The 20,010-nt window shown below is 43.1% G+C and overlaps 2 protein-coding genes across 8 annotated transcripts in view; both read right to left on the reverse strand.

The window, feature by feature from the left end:
• LOC117308693 (uncharacterized) overlaps nt 1-16,849 on the reverse strand; it is a 122,756-nt gene extending 105,907 nt beyond the window's left edge. For all 3 annotated transcript variants that reach the window (XR_012327291.1, XR_012327290.1, XM_073794640.1), the window contains exon 1: nt 11,285-16,849. The gene's annotated coding sequence lies outside the window, so the exon portion shown is untranslated. The remainder of the gene's footprint in view (nt 1-11,284) is intronic.
• Nucleotides 16,850-16,945: 96 nt separating this feature from the next.
• The window catches only part of ANKRD46 (ankyrin repeat domain 46), a 37,097-nt gene continuing 34,032 nt past the window's right edge, over nt 16,946-20,010 (reverse strand). For all 5 annotated transcript variants that reach the window (XM_019925056.3, XM_019925058.3, XM_019925057.3 and 2 more), the window contains exon 5: nt 16,946-18,994. In XM_019925056.3, the coding sequence (XP_019780615.1) occupies nt 18,778-18,994 (217 nt within the window). In that variant the 3' untranslated portion in view covers nt 16,946-18,777. The remainder of the gene's footprint in view (nt 18,995-20,010) is intronic.

Raw genomic sequence — 20,010 nt, forward strand, 5'->3', positions numbered from 1 at the left:
CTGCCCTCGGAGGCATGGGGGCAGTGGGGTGGATTCTTACCGAGGTTCACACTGCATTCGCTGTTCTCGGGAGGAAGTGGGAATTTCCACATGGTAAGTTCCCTTCCCTGCACAATGAATTACTATCTTGATGAGAAACCCGTGGGCCACTGGTTGAAAAGAGAGGTATTCTCTGAATGAGAGGGAATGTACCACCTTTCTTTCAATGGTGACAGTGCTGGTGTCATGGCAGGGTGTGGACTGATTCATCTACAGATACATGCGTCTATGCAGACACCATACTGCTAGACTCTGCAAAACACATGCCTGGAGGTCATTTCTGCCGCTCAGGATATGTCACCTTTGTCCCCAGCACTCTCTCCACCACCCCTGCACCCTGCGGTGCCAGGCGTGTGGGCCTGGAGCTCCCCAGTTGGAACCAGAGGAGAGCTCTCTGAGGGCAGGGATTGCAGAGGCGGGGCTGGTAAGCTGGCTGGCAGTGACCGAGGGCCTGTCCCGGGCCTCTCTCTCCCGGGCTGTCTCTTCCCTCACTGAGTTTCTAACCTCAGCCTCCAAGCTCATGCCCCTCTCATCCCCTGCCCTGGGGTGCTCAGATTTCCCTTTTCCCTGAGCCCCCAGCCAGAGCTCGGAGTCCTGGCCATTGTTACCAGAGCTCCATCCTTCCAATGAGGGAAAAGAAGACACACAGGGCCCACTGTTCTGGATTCTGAGTTTGAGCCAACGGGCTCCATCTGCTGTTTCCTTCTCCTAGAATTCTCCCTCACAGTCCCCTCCAGAGGGCTCCAGCTGCTACAGCTCCCCATGGCAGGTGTCCCGCTCTTTCCTACCCAAAGGAAAACACGGGCTCTTCCCCAGCCCTGGAATTCCCTGCTGCACTGCGCTCCTGTCGGCTGAGGAGCCTGGGAGAGGGGCCACCCGCTCCCACAGGCACCAAGGGCTTCTGCTGGATGACCAGACCTGACGCCTGGTTCCGTGGAGTTCTCAGCAAGCGTGGGGTCATCTGGGCAAACTGCCCTGATTTCAGGTCGCCTGACCTCCAATAGAGCCTAAGGAAATTAACTATGGGTAAAAGTGAAATTATTATGAGCAATGGCAGAGACTCTAAGAGTGAAAAAATTTTTCAATGCTTACTGAAGAAGCCAAAGATACTCTTACAATATTTTGCTCGCTACAGGATCATTTCTAGCAGCATACAGATAGGCTGTTATTTTCCCCATCTTTTATAAAGAAAGCTTTCTCTTTAAATAAATGATTCAACAAATTATTAAATATTGGTAACTGATAATAAATAAATTAAAAAAAGGAAAGTCTCTTCTACAGAAGAATTCCAAATAATACCTGTAGCTACTGCCCCCTCCAGGAGGTGGAGCTTAAATCCCCTCTCCTTGAGGGCGGGCTGCATTTAGTGACTGGCTTCCAAAGAGTAGAATATGGAAAGGGGAAAACAGTAACTTTATAGGAAAGAAACCTTGGTGGACACCATCTTCACCAAGTGATGAAGGTAACATCACCACGTGGTTACCATGTACCCCCGGGTATGATCTAATGAAAAGCGCACTTCACCCTGGGGCGTTCTTCCCGAAAACCCACAACCCCAGTTGAATCATAAGAAAACCTTAGACAAACTCAAAATGAGGGACCCTCTATAAAATACCTGACCGGTACTCTTTAAAACTGTCCGGGTCATGAAAAATAAGAGAAGACAGAGAAATGATCACAGATGGAAGAAGACTGAGACATGCTGACTAAATGCAATGTGGTGTCGAAGAGAAAAGGACATGGGTGATAAAATTGGTGAAATCTGATTAGAATTTGTAGTTGGGCTATTAGTATCATACCAGTGTTAATTTCTTAGTTTTGACAAATATACCACGGCTTTGTAAGATGGTAACATTAGGGGAAGCTGGGCCAACAGTATACCAGAACTCTCTGTAAACAAACAAACCAAACTTCGTCTACAATTTAAAGACTGACAGTATCAAGTGTTTGGTAACTCTGTAGAGCAACTAGAACTCATACATCGCTGGTTAAACTGTAAAATTATGTAGTCATTTTGGAAAACATTTTGGTAATTTTTTAATAAAATTAAACATACATTATGATATGACCCAGAAATTCTACTCCTAGATATCTATCCAAGAGAAGTGAAATTTATGTCTAAACTAAGACTTGTATACACATGTTCATAGCCAAAACAATCGTAATAGCCAAAAACTGGAAACAATTCAGATGTCCAACGAGTGAATGGTAATCAAGTGTCATATATCCATACAATGGAATACCACTTAACAATATAAAAGATGGAGCTATGTCTCAAAAATATGTTGAGCATATGAAGGTAGACACAGGAGTACCTCACGTATGATTTAACATATGAAATTCTAGAAAAGGCAGAACTAATCTCAGTGACAAAAAGCAGATCAGTGGTGCTGGGGACGGGGGTAGTTACGGTGACAAGGACCATGAAGGGGCACGAGGGAATTTTGGGGGGATGATCAAAGTGTTATATACTTTGTTTGTTGCGGTGGTCACATGGGTGTATATATTTGTCAAAACTCATTGAACTGTATACTTCAAATGTGTTACATGTAAATTATGCCTCAATATTTATTTTTTGGCCATGCTGCATGGCTCGCAGATCTTAGTTCCCCGACCAGACACTGAACCTGGGCCCCAGCAGTGAAGGCACCGAGTCCTAACCACTGGACCGCCAGGGAATTTGCCTAAAGTTGATTTTTAAAAGCAGCTTTGTCTTGACCTCACTTACCCTGCCAGCTACCCTTCTGCAAGACTCCTGAGGGAGCTGTCTGTACTCACTGTCTCCAACTCTGTCCCACATATTCTATCTTAAGTCTACAGCAGTCAGGCTTTTGTTCCCGTCGTGCCTTGGAAACTGCTCTCATCAAGAATGCAGTGATCTCCATGTTGCTAAATCCAATGGCCAAATCCCATTTCTCAGTCACATCTTACTTGACCTGTCAGGAGCATTCTATACAGTTCTCACCTTCTTCCTTGAAGCACTTTCTTCCTTTGGCTTCCAGGACACAATAGTCTCTTGGTTTTCCTCCTAACTCACTACTCCTCAATCCCCTTTGCTGGTTCTCCTTACCTTCCCAACATCTTAATGTTGGAGTGCCTCGGAATACTCTTTTTTGTACTCACTTCTCAGATGACTTCATTGAGTCAAGGCTTTAAATTCCACCCATATGCTGGAAACTCTCAAATCTGTATCTCCAGCCCTGATCTCTTTCCCCAATTCTTGACTCATAATTCCAACTGCCTACTTGATATTTGTGTTTGGATGTTGAACAGACATGTCAAATTCAACACGTTCAAAATTGAACTTCTGGTCTTCTCCCACAAACCTGCCCATGTTCAGCCTTTCTTATCTCTGTCGATGGCCCTGACATCTTACCATCTGCTCAAGTCAGAAGTCCCAGGAGGGCTTCCCTGGTGGCGCAGTGGCTGAGAGTCCGCCTGCTGATGCAGGGGACACGGGTTCGTGCCCCGGTCCGGGAAGATCCCACATGCCGCGGAGCGGCTGGGCCCATGAGCCATGGCCGCTGAGCCTGCACGTCCGGAGCCTATGCTCCGCAACAGGAGAGGCCACAACAGTGAGAGGCCCGCGTACCGCAAAAAAAAAAAAAAAAAAAGTCCCAGGAGTCGGGACTTCCCTGGTGGCACAGTGGATAAAACTCCATGCTCGCAATGCAGGGGGCCTACGTTTGATCCCTGGTCAGGGAACTAGATCCCACATGCATGCCACAACTAAGAGTTCTCATGCCACAACTAAGGAGCCCGCGTGCCACAACTAAGGAGCCGGTGAGCAGCAACTAAGGAGCCTGCCTGCTGCAACTAAGACCCAGTGCAACCAAAAAAAAAAAAAAACCACAACCCAGGAGTCATCCTTGACTATTCTTTCTCCCATCGGCTCTACCTTGAAAACATTATTCTTCATTATCTTCATTGCTACTACCCTGGTCCAAGCACCATCATCTTTCACCTGGATTGTTGAAACAGACTCCTAACTAGCCCTCCTGCCTCTGCTCTTGCCCTCCTCCACTCTATTCCCAACACAGCAACCAGAGTGGCCCTGTTGAAATTTAAGTCAGAGCAATGCTATTCAAAACTCTATAATGATTTTCTCAGAAAAGCCAATGTCCTTGCAATGATCTGCAAGGCCCTACGTGATCTAGCCCCTCACCACCTTGTCCCTGTGATTTCATCTCCTCATACTCTCCCTCTTGCCATTCCTCCCCAGACACACTGGTCTTTTTGCTGTTTCCCGAACAATAGTGTCAGGTATATTCCTGCCCACCTGAGGGTCTTTGCTCTAGTTGTTCTGCCTGGATGCTCTAGTGGCCAACTTCCTTGCCTCCTTCAAATCTCTGCATACAGACTTGCTCAAAACTCACCTTCTCAAGGAGACCTACTCTGACCGTGAAATTGAATACTTCAACCTGCCCCATCCCGGCACTTATTTCCTTACCTTGCTCTATTTTTTCCTTTGTTTCCATAGCACTTATGACTTTCTAATAGACCCTTTGATCTGCTTATTTTGTTTACTTTTTATTGTCTGTCTACTCAAGGGCAGGAATCTGTTTTGTTCACTGCTGTATCCCAAGTCCTAGAACAGTGCCTGGCACATAGAAGCTGCCCAGTAAGGACTTGTTGAGTAAATTAATGAAGTTTCTCCAGAAGGAGAAAACATCCCACTCCTGGCCTATCAACCCATATTTGACGAGGCTGGAACAAGAGACTACAGAGAAAAGATGAATCTGGGGGGATCCCACCCCATGTCAGGACTGCGAAAACTGGGGGAGGCTTTGGACTCCTGCTGATTTTGGTTGTGTCCTAAGGTCTCAGAGTAGGGCCTCTGGTTTGCTGGGCTGCAGCTGTGTTCTCACTTCCTCGGGTCATATCTCAAGGGAACCTTCCCCGGATGGGTGACATTTGTCTATAACTGCACTGTTCAAGTAATAGGAGCCACTAGCCCCATGTGGGTACTGAGCACGTGAAACGTGGCCGGTCCAGACCGAGGCGTGCTGGAAGGGTAAAATTTCAAAGACTTGGTACAAAAAAGAATGTAACATAACTCATTCATGCTTTTTAATATTGATTCCATCTTACTATTTTAGATGTATTGGGTTAAATATACTTTAAAAATTAAGCTCACCCATTTCTTATTACCTTTTAGAAATGTGGCTACTAGAAGATTTAAAATTCCTTCAGTGGCTTGCATTGTATTTCTACGGGACAGCCTGATCTATGAGGAAAAACTGCTCGTGTCTAGAGGTCAAATCCCATGAGCTTGAAAATCCACACTTCCTAAATGCAAACTGACGGCTCCTTTATTTCAAGTCATATTGAGATATAGTAGAATTCCATTAAGACAAAGGCCCCTTCAGGATTTGACTAATTGGGTTAATGGGGACTTTTAAAGAAGCTTGGCTTTGTTTTTATTTTTCTATCATCTGGCTATGCTTTGCCTGAGGGGCTGTAAGCCCTCCCAGAGACACATGGTCTCCCCCGTGGTTCCTCAGATGTTTACTGAAGTCCCACGTGTCCAGGAACCGGGTGGAACAGGAGGGGATTGGGAGGTAGAGGAGGGCTGGCTCCATGCCCTGTCCCAGAGCCCCTGCCCTGACCCTGTGGCCTGGCAGGCGCCTGCTGTGCCTGGGGCAGTGTCAAAGCTGGGGTGGCCCCCAGCTCACACCTACAGGATGGCAGTGGTAGGCCGCCACTGTGGGCACCCAGGCTGGCAGACCTGTGCTGCTGGGACCTTAGGCCAAAGGGAAGGGCTCCTGTAATCAGCACGAGCACAAGGGGCCGGGTGCTGCTAATTGATTCAGGGATGGAGATGTGAGGCTGTGAGCAAGGGTCAGGAAAGACTAGCTCCCAGAGCCTGGGAATATCGTGGAGGCCAGGTCCCAGGCGGAGAATGCCCCAAAACTGGAGGCTGGGGTGACAGGGAAGACAGTATGAGTGGCTCAGTGACCTAGGGACCTGGCGCCAGGTAGACACAAGGATGGAAGGAGGGGTTGAGTTGGGGAGACTCTTCTGTCTTCCATAATTCTGTAATCTTGCCATATTGTTTTTATATAATTGAAGAGAGAGAGAGATGCATTTCTTGAAAACTTGCCCCTGGATGTAAGCAATCTGCCTCTGGTCTTACCTGGCTATTAAGTGGTTATTCCTTCCTGACTCAGGGCTGGGGATCTGGACTGGAAATTACACTCTTTAGTTTCTCATGAAAAGCAAAATAGAATTTCATCCTCTGTTTTCTCTCTCTCACTCACTGTGCCAACTGTAGGGGAAAAAAAGAAGAATATGAAAAGCAAAAAGGATTCGCAAGAGATTGCAAGGCCAGAAAGTGTATAAGAAAGGAAAACAACAAAATAAGATATTATTTTTCATTTGCTTTAACAGCAACTCAGAAATGCAGGTCAACCATTTACGAGAGGGAAGCAGGCCCCATTGTGCCAGATACTCCAGGGATGGACTGGGCAGGAGGCAATTTAGGATGGAGACCAGGGAAAGCACGTCCCCAGGCAGCTCGCCGCTGGGTTATGGGGTCTGCTCAGCAGAGAGGGGATTGCTGGGGATTTTGCCAGAAGCACCAGGGAAGCAGGGCTGCTGATGGCAGTGGCGGGGTGAAGGACCCAGCCTCTTGGGAGCTCTTCTTCTATCCCAAAGCCATTGTCCACCTGTGACTACACTTTCATCAGCTGCAAACTATATTTATGGCTTCTTGGAATTTTCCAAATGAAGTAACTTTTTTTCCCAGACTATTTTCTTCACAACTGAAATCGGATCCCCACAGTTCATGGAGACAAACAAAACAGCATGACATCACCCACCAGGGAGCTGTCACTTCAGACACCGTAGCAGCCTTTTATTCAATATCAAATGGATGTGATTTGTCTGGTGGAGGTCTTCACATCCTGCCCTGGCAGAGGAGGGGATGGTCCCCTGAGCTCGCCTTGAGGAACTGGGAGGGAGGAGGGTGGCAGGTGTGCTGAGCAGCCTGCCGGGCGGGCCTGGACAGGGAGAGCCCGGTGGGGAGGTCTCTCTAACTGCAGAGATGCTGCTCCGTAAGTTGTGCCGGGGACAGCCCCACCTGCCAGGGATACTAGCCCCTGTGTCCCTCCTCTCTCAGCCTCCAATGCTCTGGTGACGGCAGCCAGGTGCAGAGAGAGCTGACCTGGAGGGTTAGGTGGCCTAGATTCAGCTTCCGTTTTGCCTTGCAGAACTTCTAAGCCTCAGTTTCCCCCTCTGTAAAGGTGGGGAGGGAAAAAAAAAACCCAGTTCTGCTACCTTACAGAGATGCTCTTGGACCAAACAAGAGAATAAGTGTGTGGACCTGGAAAACACAAGGCCTATTTTGTTCTTGCCCTCAGATCTCTCAACACTCAGAGGGAAGTGTTGTGCAGCTTCTCAGCTACAAGACCCTCGGCTTCCTTACAGAAACCTACAGGAGGGTTCTGGGGGGATTGGCAGCGACTGTGATGCACATCCTCTTGAGCTAATAAGGAAGGTATTATTTAATGAAAGCTCAAAGAAGAGGGGAAGCCATCCGGTCATCTGCGAACCCAATCGGCCAGCACCTGAGGGCCTGACCAATCACAAGAGAACAGAAGCTGTCCTCTCCTTCTGCAAATAAAAGCTTTTTAAAGTGGAGGTAGTTCTAGGTAGCAGTTGGCCTAAAGGGGAAGCAGTCGCATAATTATGCTTACAATTGAGAGGCACTGCTCACCAGGCCCCACTCTGAGCCTCTGACGTGCGTTGTGTCCTTCAGCCTCCAGTTACTGTTACTATTGTCAGCTAACAGTCGATGACCCTGAGGCTGGGGAGAGGGGGTGCGTAACCCGCCCAAGGCCACCCAGTTCTAACGGTGGGCTTGGGATCCAAACCAGGTCTGCCTGACTCCAAGGCCCAGGTGTTTCACCATCACACCATTTTGCCTACTGGTCACAAAAAGAAGCTGACTGTGCAAAGGTGTGCCTTGTTTATTTTGTTTTCATATGAATCTGATAAATGGTAGGGCAGGGAGACGTGTGTGTGTGTGTGTGTGTGTGTGTGTGTGTGTGTGTGTGTGTGTGTGTGTGTGTGTGTGTGTGTGTGTGTGTGTGTGTCTCCCTTGGGTGCTGAAGGTGGGGCACCTCATCTCTTTTCATATCCATTGTTGCCACTTGGAAGCACCATGTCGATCGACTCTCTGTTACAACTTATTTTATCTGAATTAAATGATCAAGAAATATCATATATCCATACATATTTTAAAAGGATGCCATTTAAAATAAGTTGACAGTCCACATTTATTCCACAGCTGAGAACGTTACTTGAGCAGCTGTAAGCCAGGGAACCAAAACTGGACCACTGTCTGGGTCATTAGGACTCCATTAAAGACAATAAAGAATTTCAACCAGCAGGAGAAAAAGGGTACAGCCACGTAACTTTGGAATTGGAATAATTTCTTTCTAATAGGAATAAGCCTCGGGCTTCCCTGGTGGCGCAGTGGTTGAGAATCTGCCTGCCAATGCAGGGGACACGGGTTCGAGCCCTGGTCTGGGAAGATCCCACATGCCGCGGAGCAACTGGGCCCGTGAGCCACAGTTATTGAGCCTGCACGTCTGGAGCCTGTGCTCCGCAACAAGAGAGGCCACGATAGTGAGAAGCCCGCGTACCGCGATGAAGAGTGGCCCCCGCTTGCCACAAGTAGAGAAAGCCTTCGCATAGAAACGAAGACCCAACACAGCCATAAATAAATAAATGAAGCAAACTGTCAACAAGTAAAAACAAATAAAACACTATTAAAAAAAAAGAATAAGCCTCTTGATTTAACAGAAGTTGTATTCTAAGCAGGGGCAGACGTTTAGTTTGTAGAAAGAGAATTGTAATTTAGGGGAGTGGAAGCTCCGGGCCCCTTCTACTCATAGCATTATCTGAGTCAGGACCAGAGAACAAGATAATTGCTTGCCTTCCAAGTCTCAATCTCTCTTTCCTCTAACTACAGCTCGAGACTAGGGCAGGGCAGGCCTTGGAAAGGTACAGGGTTTGTCAAAGGAGAAATAAGAAGGGGCATTGCTTCTCTGTGTTGGAGGCCGGGGCTGCCACTTTCCAGAATGGGAATTCCAGAATGACTGAAGGTTTGCTGACTGAGGACCTAGTGTGTTCCCCTACCATGGACCAGCACATATATTTTGAAGATCGTAGAAGTATAGTGGGTTTCTAAGCTCAGCCAAGAAAACATTTTTGTAGTTAGGCAAGATGATGTCATGACAGCACCAACATAATCACAGATACAAAAACCAGGAGAGAAAAGTTTCATGCTTCCTAAACAGAAAACAAGCTCAGTTAGAAAGAAAATAGAAGCTTCCATGATTCTCATTTCCAAGTTAGCAACAAGAGCACTTCTATTAGAGGAATCCCTTCAAAAAGAATTTAGCAAATGTGGCCACTAACACCTGGATCTTTTCTCATGGAACTCAGTGGAAATCACCCTCTTGAGTCTTACAAGGTGCGCATTTGGAATTTTTAAATGTCACAGGTGTTTATAAAGGTACTTCCCTTCCCAATGTATACCTGAGATGGGACAGTTCAGAGGTCATGAGCCGGGGCATTTCCCTTCTCCCGATCATTGGAGAGGTCTCTGGGCTCTACTGATGGCTGAGAGGCCCCTTTACTGAGGAGGGAGCTCACAGAGCTAATGAGATGATGCATGGAAGGTTCTATAAGGCCACTGGTATGAGAAATAATGGATGAGGGTTGTAATTAATAAAGCAATTATTAAAGCAGTTATGTTTTCCAGTACAACTACAGCCTGCACCATCTGATCCAAACTATAACTTAAACTAAAATAACAAATGAATGTGGATAGTTCAGTAAGGTGAAATACAGAACTGATTAAATGTCTCCCCTCCCCAAATCAGGGGCTCTACTAAAATAAAGGAGAATCACCCAAGCCTAAACTTACAGAGTAAGAATTTAAGGAACCTTACATTTTATTTTCTCCTAAATTTGAGTCAGAGTCTGAAAGCACAGCCTGTGCTGATGGAATTGTACTAACTAGGACTTACCCGAAGTAAGTTACAGCTTTTAGCCAGCTTTCTGTGCCAGTAACCTAGAAACTATTTCAAAACCTATTTTTGTTTCTTAGGGGCTGAAATTTCAGTGCAACAGTCCGGCCAACTCCGACCCAGAGTCTTCAAAATTAGAAATTAATCCCCAAAGAAAGGGAATATTAATTTTTATTGTCACAAAGAATAACCTTCTCATAGCCCAATTACAGGAAGAAACAACTATCTCTGCAATGCCGCACTTCTAAATACTTGCAATTTATAGCATGAAGATGCAAGAGAATTAGGCTAGCAATTATCCTTGAACCTCCAAAAAAAGGAATTTGGCTTATGGACACACACAAAACGTAAGCATTCTGTAGTGCTAACACTGCATACCATATAATTTTAAAAGCCCATCAAGGGGTACTGTAAAAAAAGAGAAAAAGAAAACAACTAAAATTTGCTGAAATATATTATTCATAAAATAATATATGTATACATTAATTTGTAATGATTCCAGCAAATAAAAAAATTATCCATTTATTATTATTTTTTTAAATCTCAGGAATAGATTTACTATTGCACATTTCAAGTTGGAATTATCCTTGGTCAGAGCTTATTATTAAGTTGATCCTCAGACTAACTGGACATGAAAAAAGTAACCCGGAAGTAAAACAAAACAAAACCTTTGGGAAAAGAAAGGGGGGAGAAGAGTCTAGTGAATACCCCTAAAATGAGTGATTCCTAAGCAGATACAGTGATAGCATTATCCTGGTGTGGGTTATTTTCCTATCTTCACACATTTCTTCCTTTAGAGATGCTTCCAAAGATGTGGGAAAGGACACACAGGAACAACTTACTGAACAGCTCAATTAACACCCACAAGACATCCCTGACACACTAGGGAACCAGGCAGTGAATGGCCTTGTTAAACACCATCAGGCAGGGCATGTTATAACTCGAGGGCTTGAGTTTACAAATGGTCCTGTAACCATCAATCTCCTAACTTGAATGAAAAGCATGTAGCAGACAGCAGTATTGAAGAAATAGTTGTTCTACTAAGAAGTACTGTGGGGAATTCCCTGGTGGTCCAGAGGTTGAGACGCTGCGCTTTCACTGCCAAAGGCCCAGGTTCAATCCCTGGTCTGGGAACTAGGATCTCGCAAGCGATGTGGTGTGGCCAAAACAAAAAAAACAACAACAAAAGAAGTACTGTGACTTACCAGGGACACAGTGGTACTCTGGAACTTTCTACTTAGCTGCCTCACAGCATTTCCACGGTGTAAGGTACTTTATAGAGAAGTCCATTATTTGCTGCAGGTTTTTTTTTTTTTTTTTTTTTTTGAGAACTGAAAAGATTTCTCACTTAAAATGTTTATCAAGAGAAGATGATAGTTTATGGTGATTCTCCTGTTCATAAAAAAAAAGGAGACTTGGGTGACAGGAAAATACATCCTTGGCTTATGACAGCAACAGCTTACTAAACAGGTCAGTGTTCTGGTTAATTATTAAAATACACAGAACACAATGCAAGGTTTATCTTTATGTATCTAACGCCAGATACTCACATTTTAAAATAACATTTAGAATAGCATGTGGGGGTTGGAGGGATGGAGACCATGCGAGTAAGGGGCAGTGTAGTTGAGGTAAGAGTAATAGAGTGGATTCACCTAACATTTCTGCCCCTTTCTTACTTGAGGGACCACAGTCATTGAGTTCTTCTTGGTCCTCTACCGTCTCCAGGTGATTTCTAATGGCCCCCTATCTCTAAAATTCTATGATTATAGTACTTGTTAATGTTGATTTTTCAGGCTTCACTCAAATGATTCACCAAAATGCTAGAACAGAACTAGGACATTTGATTTCCAAAGTTTAGACTAATACCTGCTTATTCAGCTGAACTCAAATCCTTTTTGGAACAAGGAGAGACATATAAATGAGGTAAACTAACAATTGCAGCCATGCCAAAAACCAAAATTGCATTTTGAATAGGAGGCCACAAACTATTTTTTCCAACTGCAAAAGGTCAATGCATTTTCTGTCATTAGTTTCCAGAAACTGACAGGTAGTTTTGTGGTAGTTCTTTCAGTCCAAACTCATAACTGTCTAATTAACTATCCATCCCCCCATCATGATCCGAAAATGATTTAAGGGGGCTTAACTAATACAGAATAGCATAAATTCAGAGTGAACATTTAGAATAGGAAAATAAAACTAAAGATGAAGATATAAAATAAACCAGGAATGAGGTTCTAATAAATCACCATAATGACCAGGATTACAATTGCTTCTGGTGGAACCCAAATCTGGCATTAAGCTTTTCAGCATCTGATGTGAAAGAGAGATTCTACCTGATCAACTACATAATTCATAGAGAACATAAGATGGAAGTAAAGCTCAGCAGAAATGCAGTTATCTGTGGTTGTAAAAAGCAATCGGGGTCTTCATACTGAAGAGCTGTGCCAACAGCATGCTCAGTAACTTTCCTTAGAATAGATGCAGTGGTTCACACACTGGGCTAGTCCTCGAGACAATTCGTACTTCAAGATAGTGGCACCACAACTAAGCAGACGGAGGCATCACAGCGCAACAGTTAGAAGAGACTCCAGTCCTATCCTGTCAGACTTCAAACCCCAGCTCTGCCACTTAATAGCTGTGTGACCTGGGGCGTTTTTCCAACCTGCCTCAGGGTGACCTCATTTGCCCTGTGAGGTGGGGATACAACAGCAATTTGCTGAGGATTAAGTGAGTTAATAAGCACTGGTACAATGTTACCACTTGATAACAAAGAGCTCAGTAAAAGCAAATGCGGTGGAAACTGCCTTAATACAGTCCCGCAGCTAGCACTACCCCGACCCCACGAGCCCGAGGCAGATCTGAGAACAGTGCTGTCCAAAAGAAGTTTCTGCAGAAATGCTGTCCAATACAACAGCCTCTTGTGGCTACTGAACACTAGAAATGTGGCTAGTTTTGTTAAATGTAAAATGGAGTTGGGTTTCAGGCTCACATAACTGTGCTAAAGAAGAACTGAATTTCTAATTTAATTTAAGTTAATTTGAGTAGCCACAGTGATGAGTGGCTACCACACCAGACAGCACAGAAACAGAAAATCTCCATCACTGCAGAAAATTTGGACAGTGCTGACCTAAAAGAGCTTCCAAGGGATACTCTCTTAATACTGTTATCAGCTAAGTTTTTGAGGAGTATTAGGCAACAAGAACTCCAGATGGTATTATTCCTTGACATCTAACTGGAGCGTGACCAAACCTCTGTTGCCTAATGAGCACAGACCCCTATGCCTTACGTGGAGCTGTCCGTTTGTGATGTAAAATGAACAGAATGAACACATGAGCGGCTGAGCAGAGTGCCAGCCTATCTGTACTTTGAGGGAAGCCAAGGAGGTGCCCATAGCAAGGCCAAGATCCTCCCTAGAAAACTGTTTTGAATCGACTTCAGAGCTCAAAGGAATGGGCCTGATCCCAAAGTCCTACTTCATCTAGCACAGCTGGGACTGTTTCAGCTTGAACAATTTTAAAAGGTTTAACCAGATGCTGGCTTCTTTTCTTCTCCCCAGTGTTCTATTAACTTTGAGAAATGCTACTTCCTGGTGCACCCTCCAAGATAAACTACTAGGAAAAGGTATACCAAGATGACTAAAAGAAGCTCTAGTATACATCCCAGATAAAAGTGAGTAACAACTGCTGAAATAAAATGATTTAATATAAATCATGTAATATAAAGGAAAATTAAAGGGAAAGTAATTGATAACAAAGTGTGCATTTCAATATGTGAAGACCCAGGCACAGCTACACTAGAAGAAACAGTGACGTCATCAGTAGCCACACAGAGAATTATATGGGGGACTCAATTATCATCAGTAACACCGCCTTCAATAACAAGATTTCTTGGAAGAGGTATAATTCCTGGTCAAGCTTTGAACAAAATAGAGTAGAATCTCCCCGCAATTATCTTGTGGTTGTATTCTTAGAAAATTCAGTGTATATTAAAACCGTATGAAAAAATACTTTCAAATGTAAAATGGAGTTAGGGTTTAGGCTCGGATAACAAACTTAAAAAAAAAAACCAAACTATCCATATGGATGACCAGCAGAACATTGAAGAATCATGTGGGATGTGGAATGATTCTTTGTTGTGCTAAACTGCCCCATGTTCTGTAAGACATAAAACATCTACGGGCCCTGCCCACTTACTGCCAGAAGCACCTCCCATCATTTCTAAAACAATTGGTCCAAGCCAATCACATTAATTCTACCAACCCCACCCTCCCCGATGACTGATCCATCAAGCTAGGCCTAGTAAATCAGTGCACGGCATTGGCTGGTTTGAGAATAGGGTACACGATGTAATGTCGGCCAATGAAACCAAGAGGAAGTCGGCTGGGGACTCAGCAGGAAAGCTTCCTGGGAGAACACCAGAGGAAAGATGGTTTCTTTCTTCTTCTCTACATGGTCACAAATGCATGTCAGGCCTCAAAATTCTGGACTCATCTCAGATCCAGCTGGAGGATGGAACCAACAAACGGGAGGACAGTGCGAAAAGCAGAGGGTAACTGAGCTAGATTTGGATTATGTCACCCTTGGGGTCTACTCTACCTCTGGGCTTCCAGTTACATAAGTCAATACATTTCCTATGGTTTAAACCACTTTGAATTTGGATTTTGGCTTCTTGCAGCTGAAAGCACTTTGATACATTCATAAACAATTTCACAAGTCAAAGACTGAGGTCTGGTTAAAATAAAACAACAACAACAACAAAAGGTGACTATTGTTTCTGGACTTCTAATACCATGTGGTAAAATAGAGAGCAACTATGCTTTTTTTAAAAAACCTGTGGTAAATGTGAGGCAGGCTATACTAGTGGAAAGCCTGCATGCTCTTACATAAAGAAGCCAGGGGTACAAGACTCTAGCCCTTCCATCCAGTGGCAGGCATACTGCGGAAGAAGAATGGTCAGCACATTCACACATGCAGCCTGTTGGAGGAAACGTGTGAAAAGCACGTTTAAATCTGAAAAGAAAAAATACAGTTATTGTAAAAAAAAAAAAAGTCTTTGTGTTCAAAGAGTTCTACAGGGTGCACTGTGAATAGGAAAGGAAACACAGACGAAGTCCCTGCTCTCATGAAACTTATCATCAAAAAGACCAAAAAAAAAAAATTCAGTTGAGGACTTGCCTGGTGGCGCAGTGGTTAAGAATCCGCCTGCCAATGCAGGGGCCATGGGTTCGAGCCCTGGTCCAGGAAGATCCCACATGCCGCAGAACAACTAAGCCCGTGCGCCACAACTACAGAGCCTGCGCTCTAGAGCCCGTGAGCCACAACTACGGAAGCCCGCGTGTCTATTGCCCGTGCTCTGCAACGAGAAGCCACCACAACGAGAAGCCCATGCACCGCAACGAAGAGCAGCCCCCGCTCACCACAACTAGAGAAAGCCTGCGTGCAGCAACGAAGACCCAACGCAGCCAAAAAAAAAAAAAAAAAAAAAAATCCCACCAGGCTTTAAAAAAAGAAAAATTCAGTTGACCCTTGAACAAGGGTTTTAAATGCATGGGTCCACTTATACCCGGATTTTTTTTGTTAAATACGTAGTACAGGGACTTCCCTGGTCGTCCAGTGGTAAAGAATCTGCCTTACAATGCAGGGGATGTGGGTTTGATCCCTGGTCGGGGAATTAAGATCCCACATGCCGCAGGGCAACTAAGCCCATGCGTCACAACTACTGAGCCTGTGCCTCAACTAGAGTACACATGCTGCAGCCAATGCGTCACAACTACTGAGCCTGTGCCTCAACTAGAGCACACATGCTGCAAACTACAGAGCCCACGCGCCCTGGAGCCTGTACGCCACAGCTAGAGAAGAGGAACCCGTGCAGCACAACAAAGGGCCTGCGCGCCACAATGAAAGATCCTGCACGCCTCAACAAAGATCCCGAGTGCCGCAATTAAGACCCAGCCGCAGCCAAAAATAAATAAATAAATAATAAATAAATATTAAAAAAAGATACGTAGTGCAGTACTGCAAGATCATCAACTGTTGGCTGAATCTGCAGACGCAGAACCATAGATACCAAGGGCCCCCTGTCAAGTTACTCGCTGATTTTCAGCTGTGCGGTGGTCAGTGCCCCTACTTGCTAGTAACCCCTGCAGTGTTCAAGGGTCAACTGTACCTGTTTACTGAGTACGGTAAGTGATGAGGAATGAGAGGGAGAGAAGTGGGCAGTCAGATACGTTTAACTATGTTAGGTTTTCTGAACATGCCAGGGATTGAGCTTCAATATGAAGGGTTAGTAATCCTGGGAGGATGTGGAAAAATGGTGCATTATAGGAGAAGGAAAAGAGAAGTATTTAGAAACAGGAGTGAAAATTTTAGTAACAGGTGTTGCTGAGATGGCAGTAGGCAAGATTCTAGATGGTTCCACTGCCAGACTCATGACAGACAGCAGGGCAGGAGGAAAAAGCAAACTTATAATTGGGGATAGAGCCTGAATGCGGAATCCCTATTCCACTATGTCCTAGCTGTCTGATATTGGACAAGTTACTTAAACCTCCTAGTATCAGTTTCCTCATCTTATAAAATGGGGAAAATACAGCAGGGGTGGGGTGAACACAAGGATGAAATGAGATGAGGCACGTGAACTGACCTATAAAATTGGGAGGTGCTTAATCATGGTAGTTATTATCACGCTTAAATCCAAAAGCAATTCACCCAAATTAGTGTCAGAACATTTATAAGGCTAACATACGTGAAACGTGATATACCTATTACATCAGGTTTGAAAAAAAAACTTTGTTTTTATGAACAGCCAATTGGAACCCATTTAAAAAAATTCTAAATTAAAAGAAAAACAATGATACCTAAGCAAACAGATTGTGATTAAGAGATTATAAATACGTTTATTGGTAGTATTACTGAATACTGAATGCAGAGAATAGAATACAAAGAAATCAGCACTTAAAAGGAAACATAAATCTTTAAAAAATGCAATATATTTACATACATGTTAACCAATTTTGCACATCTGTTTAGAGTTACAAACAAAAGCAAAGCTAATTCCAAAGCTTTTAATCTGAATATACTTTGATTTTGAGTTCTAGTGTTCTCCATTCTAACATCCATGGTTTGCTGAATTTACACCAAGTATGATTAATTTTGTTTGTATCTAACCTAAAAGCAAGATGCTATGAGCTGATCCTGAGGCAGCCAGGTAAATCAGGAATTTTAGAACAGCTCTTTAAGACACGATAAAGTCACATGAAAGAAAAATGCCTCAATCCTAGATATATAAATGCAAAAGAGAAAATATTAAGAAGCAAAAAGAATCACAGAAATACCAATTCTGCTTTAAATTATAATTTCTAATTCTAGCAACAATTCAATTAGCGGTAGCTTAGATGACTTATGTTCTAAAAAATAAAACCGTTAGTTCTTTCACTATAATCTTCTGACTACACCCAATGAATTAATTCTCAAGTCTTCATATCCTTTTTTTAATAACCCAAGAATATGACTTAAACATAGCAGAATCATTAACAAAAGAGGCCTTCAAACAACTGCTAAAAGCTGCAATACAGTTTGGGGGCCATATTTCAATTTACATAATATTAGCATTCAGAAAGAGTTTATAACACCTAGTACAATAGAGTTCAACACTGTTAATTCAGAAATACACCATCCATTCTTGCCATCAGAGAACAACTGACATGTATGGGATTGTCACCACAATTCTAACGGGGCCTCTAAACAGGATTGCACATAAAATGAAAAAATTATGAACTATGATACAATTGTGACAACACAGCTAGCTTATAGAACTGAATTTTTCACCATAATAATAGTACTACAGAATTACAGTGACGTTTAAACATCAGAATTATTTTCCCCTGCTAACTACTGAGTAGAGAAAGTTTTCTGACTGCATTTTTGATGAATAGAATATCTCTGAAATAAACACTAGGGGAAATTGACAAATGAACAAAATGAACTTCTCAAGTTCATTCGTCACAGATATCAACAACAAGCAAAGCACTTAGAAAAAAATCAAAATTATCCTAAAAACAAATAAATATAAGATCAAATCAGTCATTTTTGAGGAAACTACAGCTCATTTTCAAAAGTTCTGTTTGGTATGTGACTAGACTTGAAAATATTAAAACAAACCAAGCATTCCAAAAATACTGATTTCCTCTACACAGGATTTGAAAAAAGCACTTCAAGTTTTAAGCTGAATGCTTCATTCTCCCCTAGCCCCGCCCCCAATATTCCCCAGAGAGAGTAAATAAAAAGAGAAAAGCAACTCTTGCAAAAATAAACAAAAACAAAACTACCAACGAAAACTAATCATATAAGACAACCTTCAAACACTTCACTTTAGTTGTTCTTATGTTAGGGTAAGATTTCTGTAGCAAGGATTTCCTAGTCTCATCCTCTATCTCTCATTCTTTAGTCACTTCCATGTTTTTATCAAACAAGGCTACGCAGAGCCTTTCCTAAGAAGTCAGGCTGAGGTGGAGGTAGCTTTAGGACAGTATACTTGACTACAGTATGTAGTTAGTTCTTCTACAAGGATTACGATGTGTAAAACTGCAAAAAGAAAAAATGTACAGCCCTCACTGCTTTGCACCAAGAGAAAACTTTGAGAAACTGAGAACAAACAACGGAAGCCAGGACACTGGCATCTGCCTCCTCTCCCATGGGCTCTTCTAATGCACCAGTTCAGGCTGGTTTTCCACAAAGGGTAGCACCCCACTCACATAGTAGGCGATGCCAAGAGACAGCAGAGCAATGACAAAGATCAAGAGCAACACCCTCCAGAAGCCCAGATCCTCTACAAACTCCTGCCACGTGGTTCGGAAGCTGGACAGGACCCCCTCACCTTGCTGCAGGTTGGGATTGAGGAGGGAATGGCTTTCCATGGCACTGTGAGAGAAGCAAAGGGAAAAGAAAGGGCATGAAACAACACATTTCAAAAACATAAAACCATAGGAACTGCATCGTTTAGAAAAGACCAACCTTAAAATACAATATTTACAAGAAGAAAACTGACATATATATATATTCTCACCCATCTGTGTACTGATTTATATACGTGCAGGTATCTGGACAATCTAACTTTAACTATAAACTGCTAAACAGTAATGATTATGTTTCTTGGTTTAGTATCTAGAAGAGTCAGTTAAAAATCCTTTTCTAATAAAAACGTCCCAAGCAGAAGTCTTGAAGTAGGTCAAATGAGCTGTTTCCACCAGGTACTAAAGCAAAACACATTTTGGTTATTTGAAATTTAGAATTCAACACGATGATTCAAAATTTAAGAACTCATGTTAATGGAAATAAGCAAAGACGGGCAAGTCTAAAAAACTGTTCTATAAAGTATGTGAATCTTAAAGTGAAAAGGGAATTTTTATTAATTTAGTTCAATAATCTGACCAATGAAGGAATTCCTTCTTTAAACTGTAATACTCTAGTAATGGATGCTTACTCTTCAGTCTATTGTACACTTGGACAGGGCTAACCATTAGGAATTCCTCTTAATAGGTTCCTCCTACTGGTTTTAGTTCCATCTTGTACAATAACATAATATAGGTTTATTTCTCTTCTATATAAAGGCTGAGTCTAGTTGAAAATAAGGTAGCACAAATACCATAAAAACACCGATTCAGGTTTTTGTAACTATATAAGCAAGAAATATGACCACTACAAATAGAGTATATCTGACATTGGTATTTGGAAGGCTGCACAGTGATGAATTTGAAGCTCTAAGGGATTAGCACCCACAATTACGTCACAACATGCAGGACCAACAACAGGGTATCATTTAGATTAAAGCCACAATGACCATAATCACAGGTATCAACTATCTACCACTGTTATTATCCTTCCTAAACTCCTTCTCTTCATATTCTTCCAACCATCTTGGGGCAGAACAATGGAAA

The sequence above is a fragment of the Tursiops truncatus genome, chromosome 17 (assembly GCF_011762595.2).
Source record: "Tursiops truncatus isolate mTurTru1 chromosome 17, mTurTru1.mat.Y, whole genome shotgun sequence".
Classification (NCBI taxonomy): Eukaryota; Metazoa; Chordata; class Mammalia; order Artiodactyla; family Delphinidae; genus Tursiops; species Tursiops truncatus.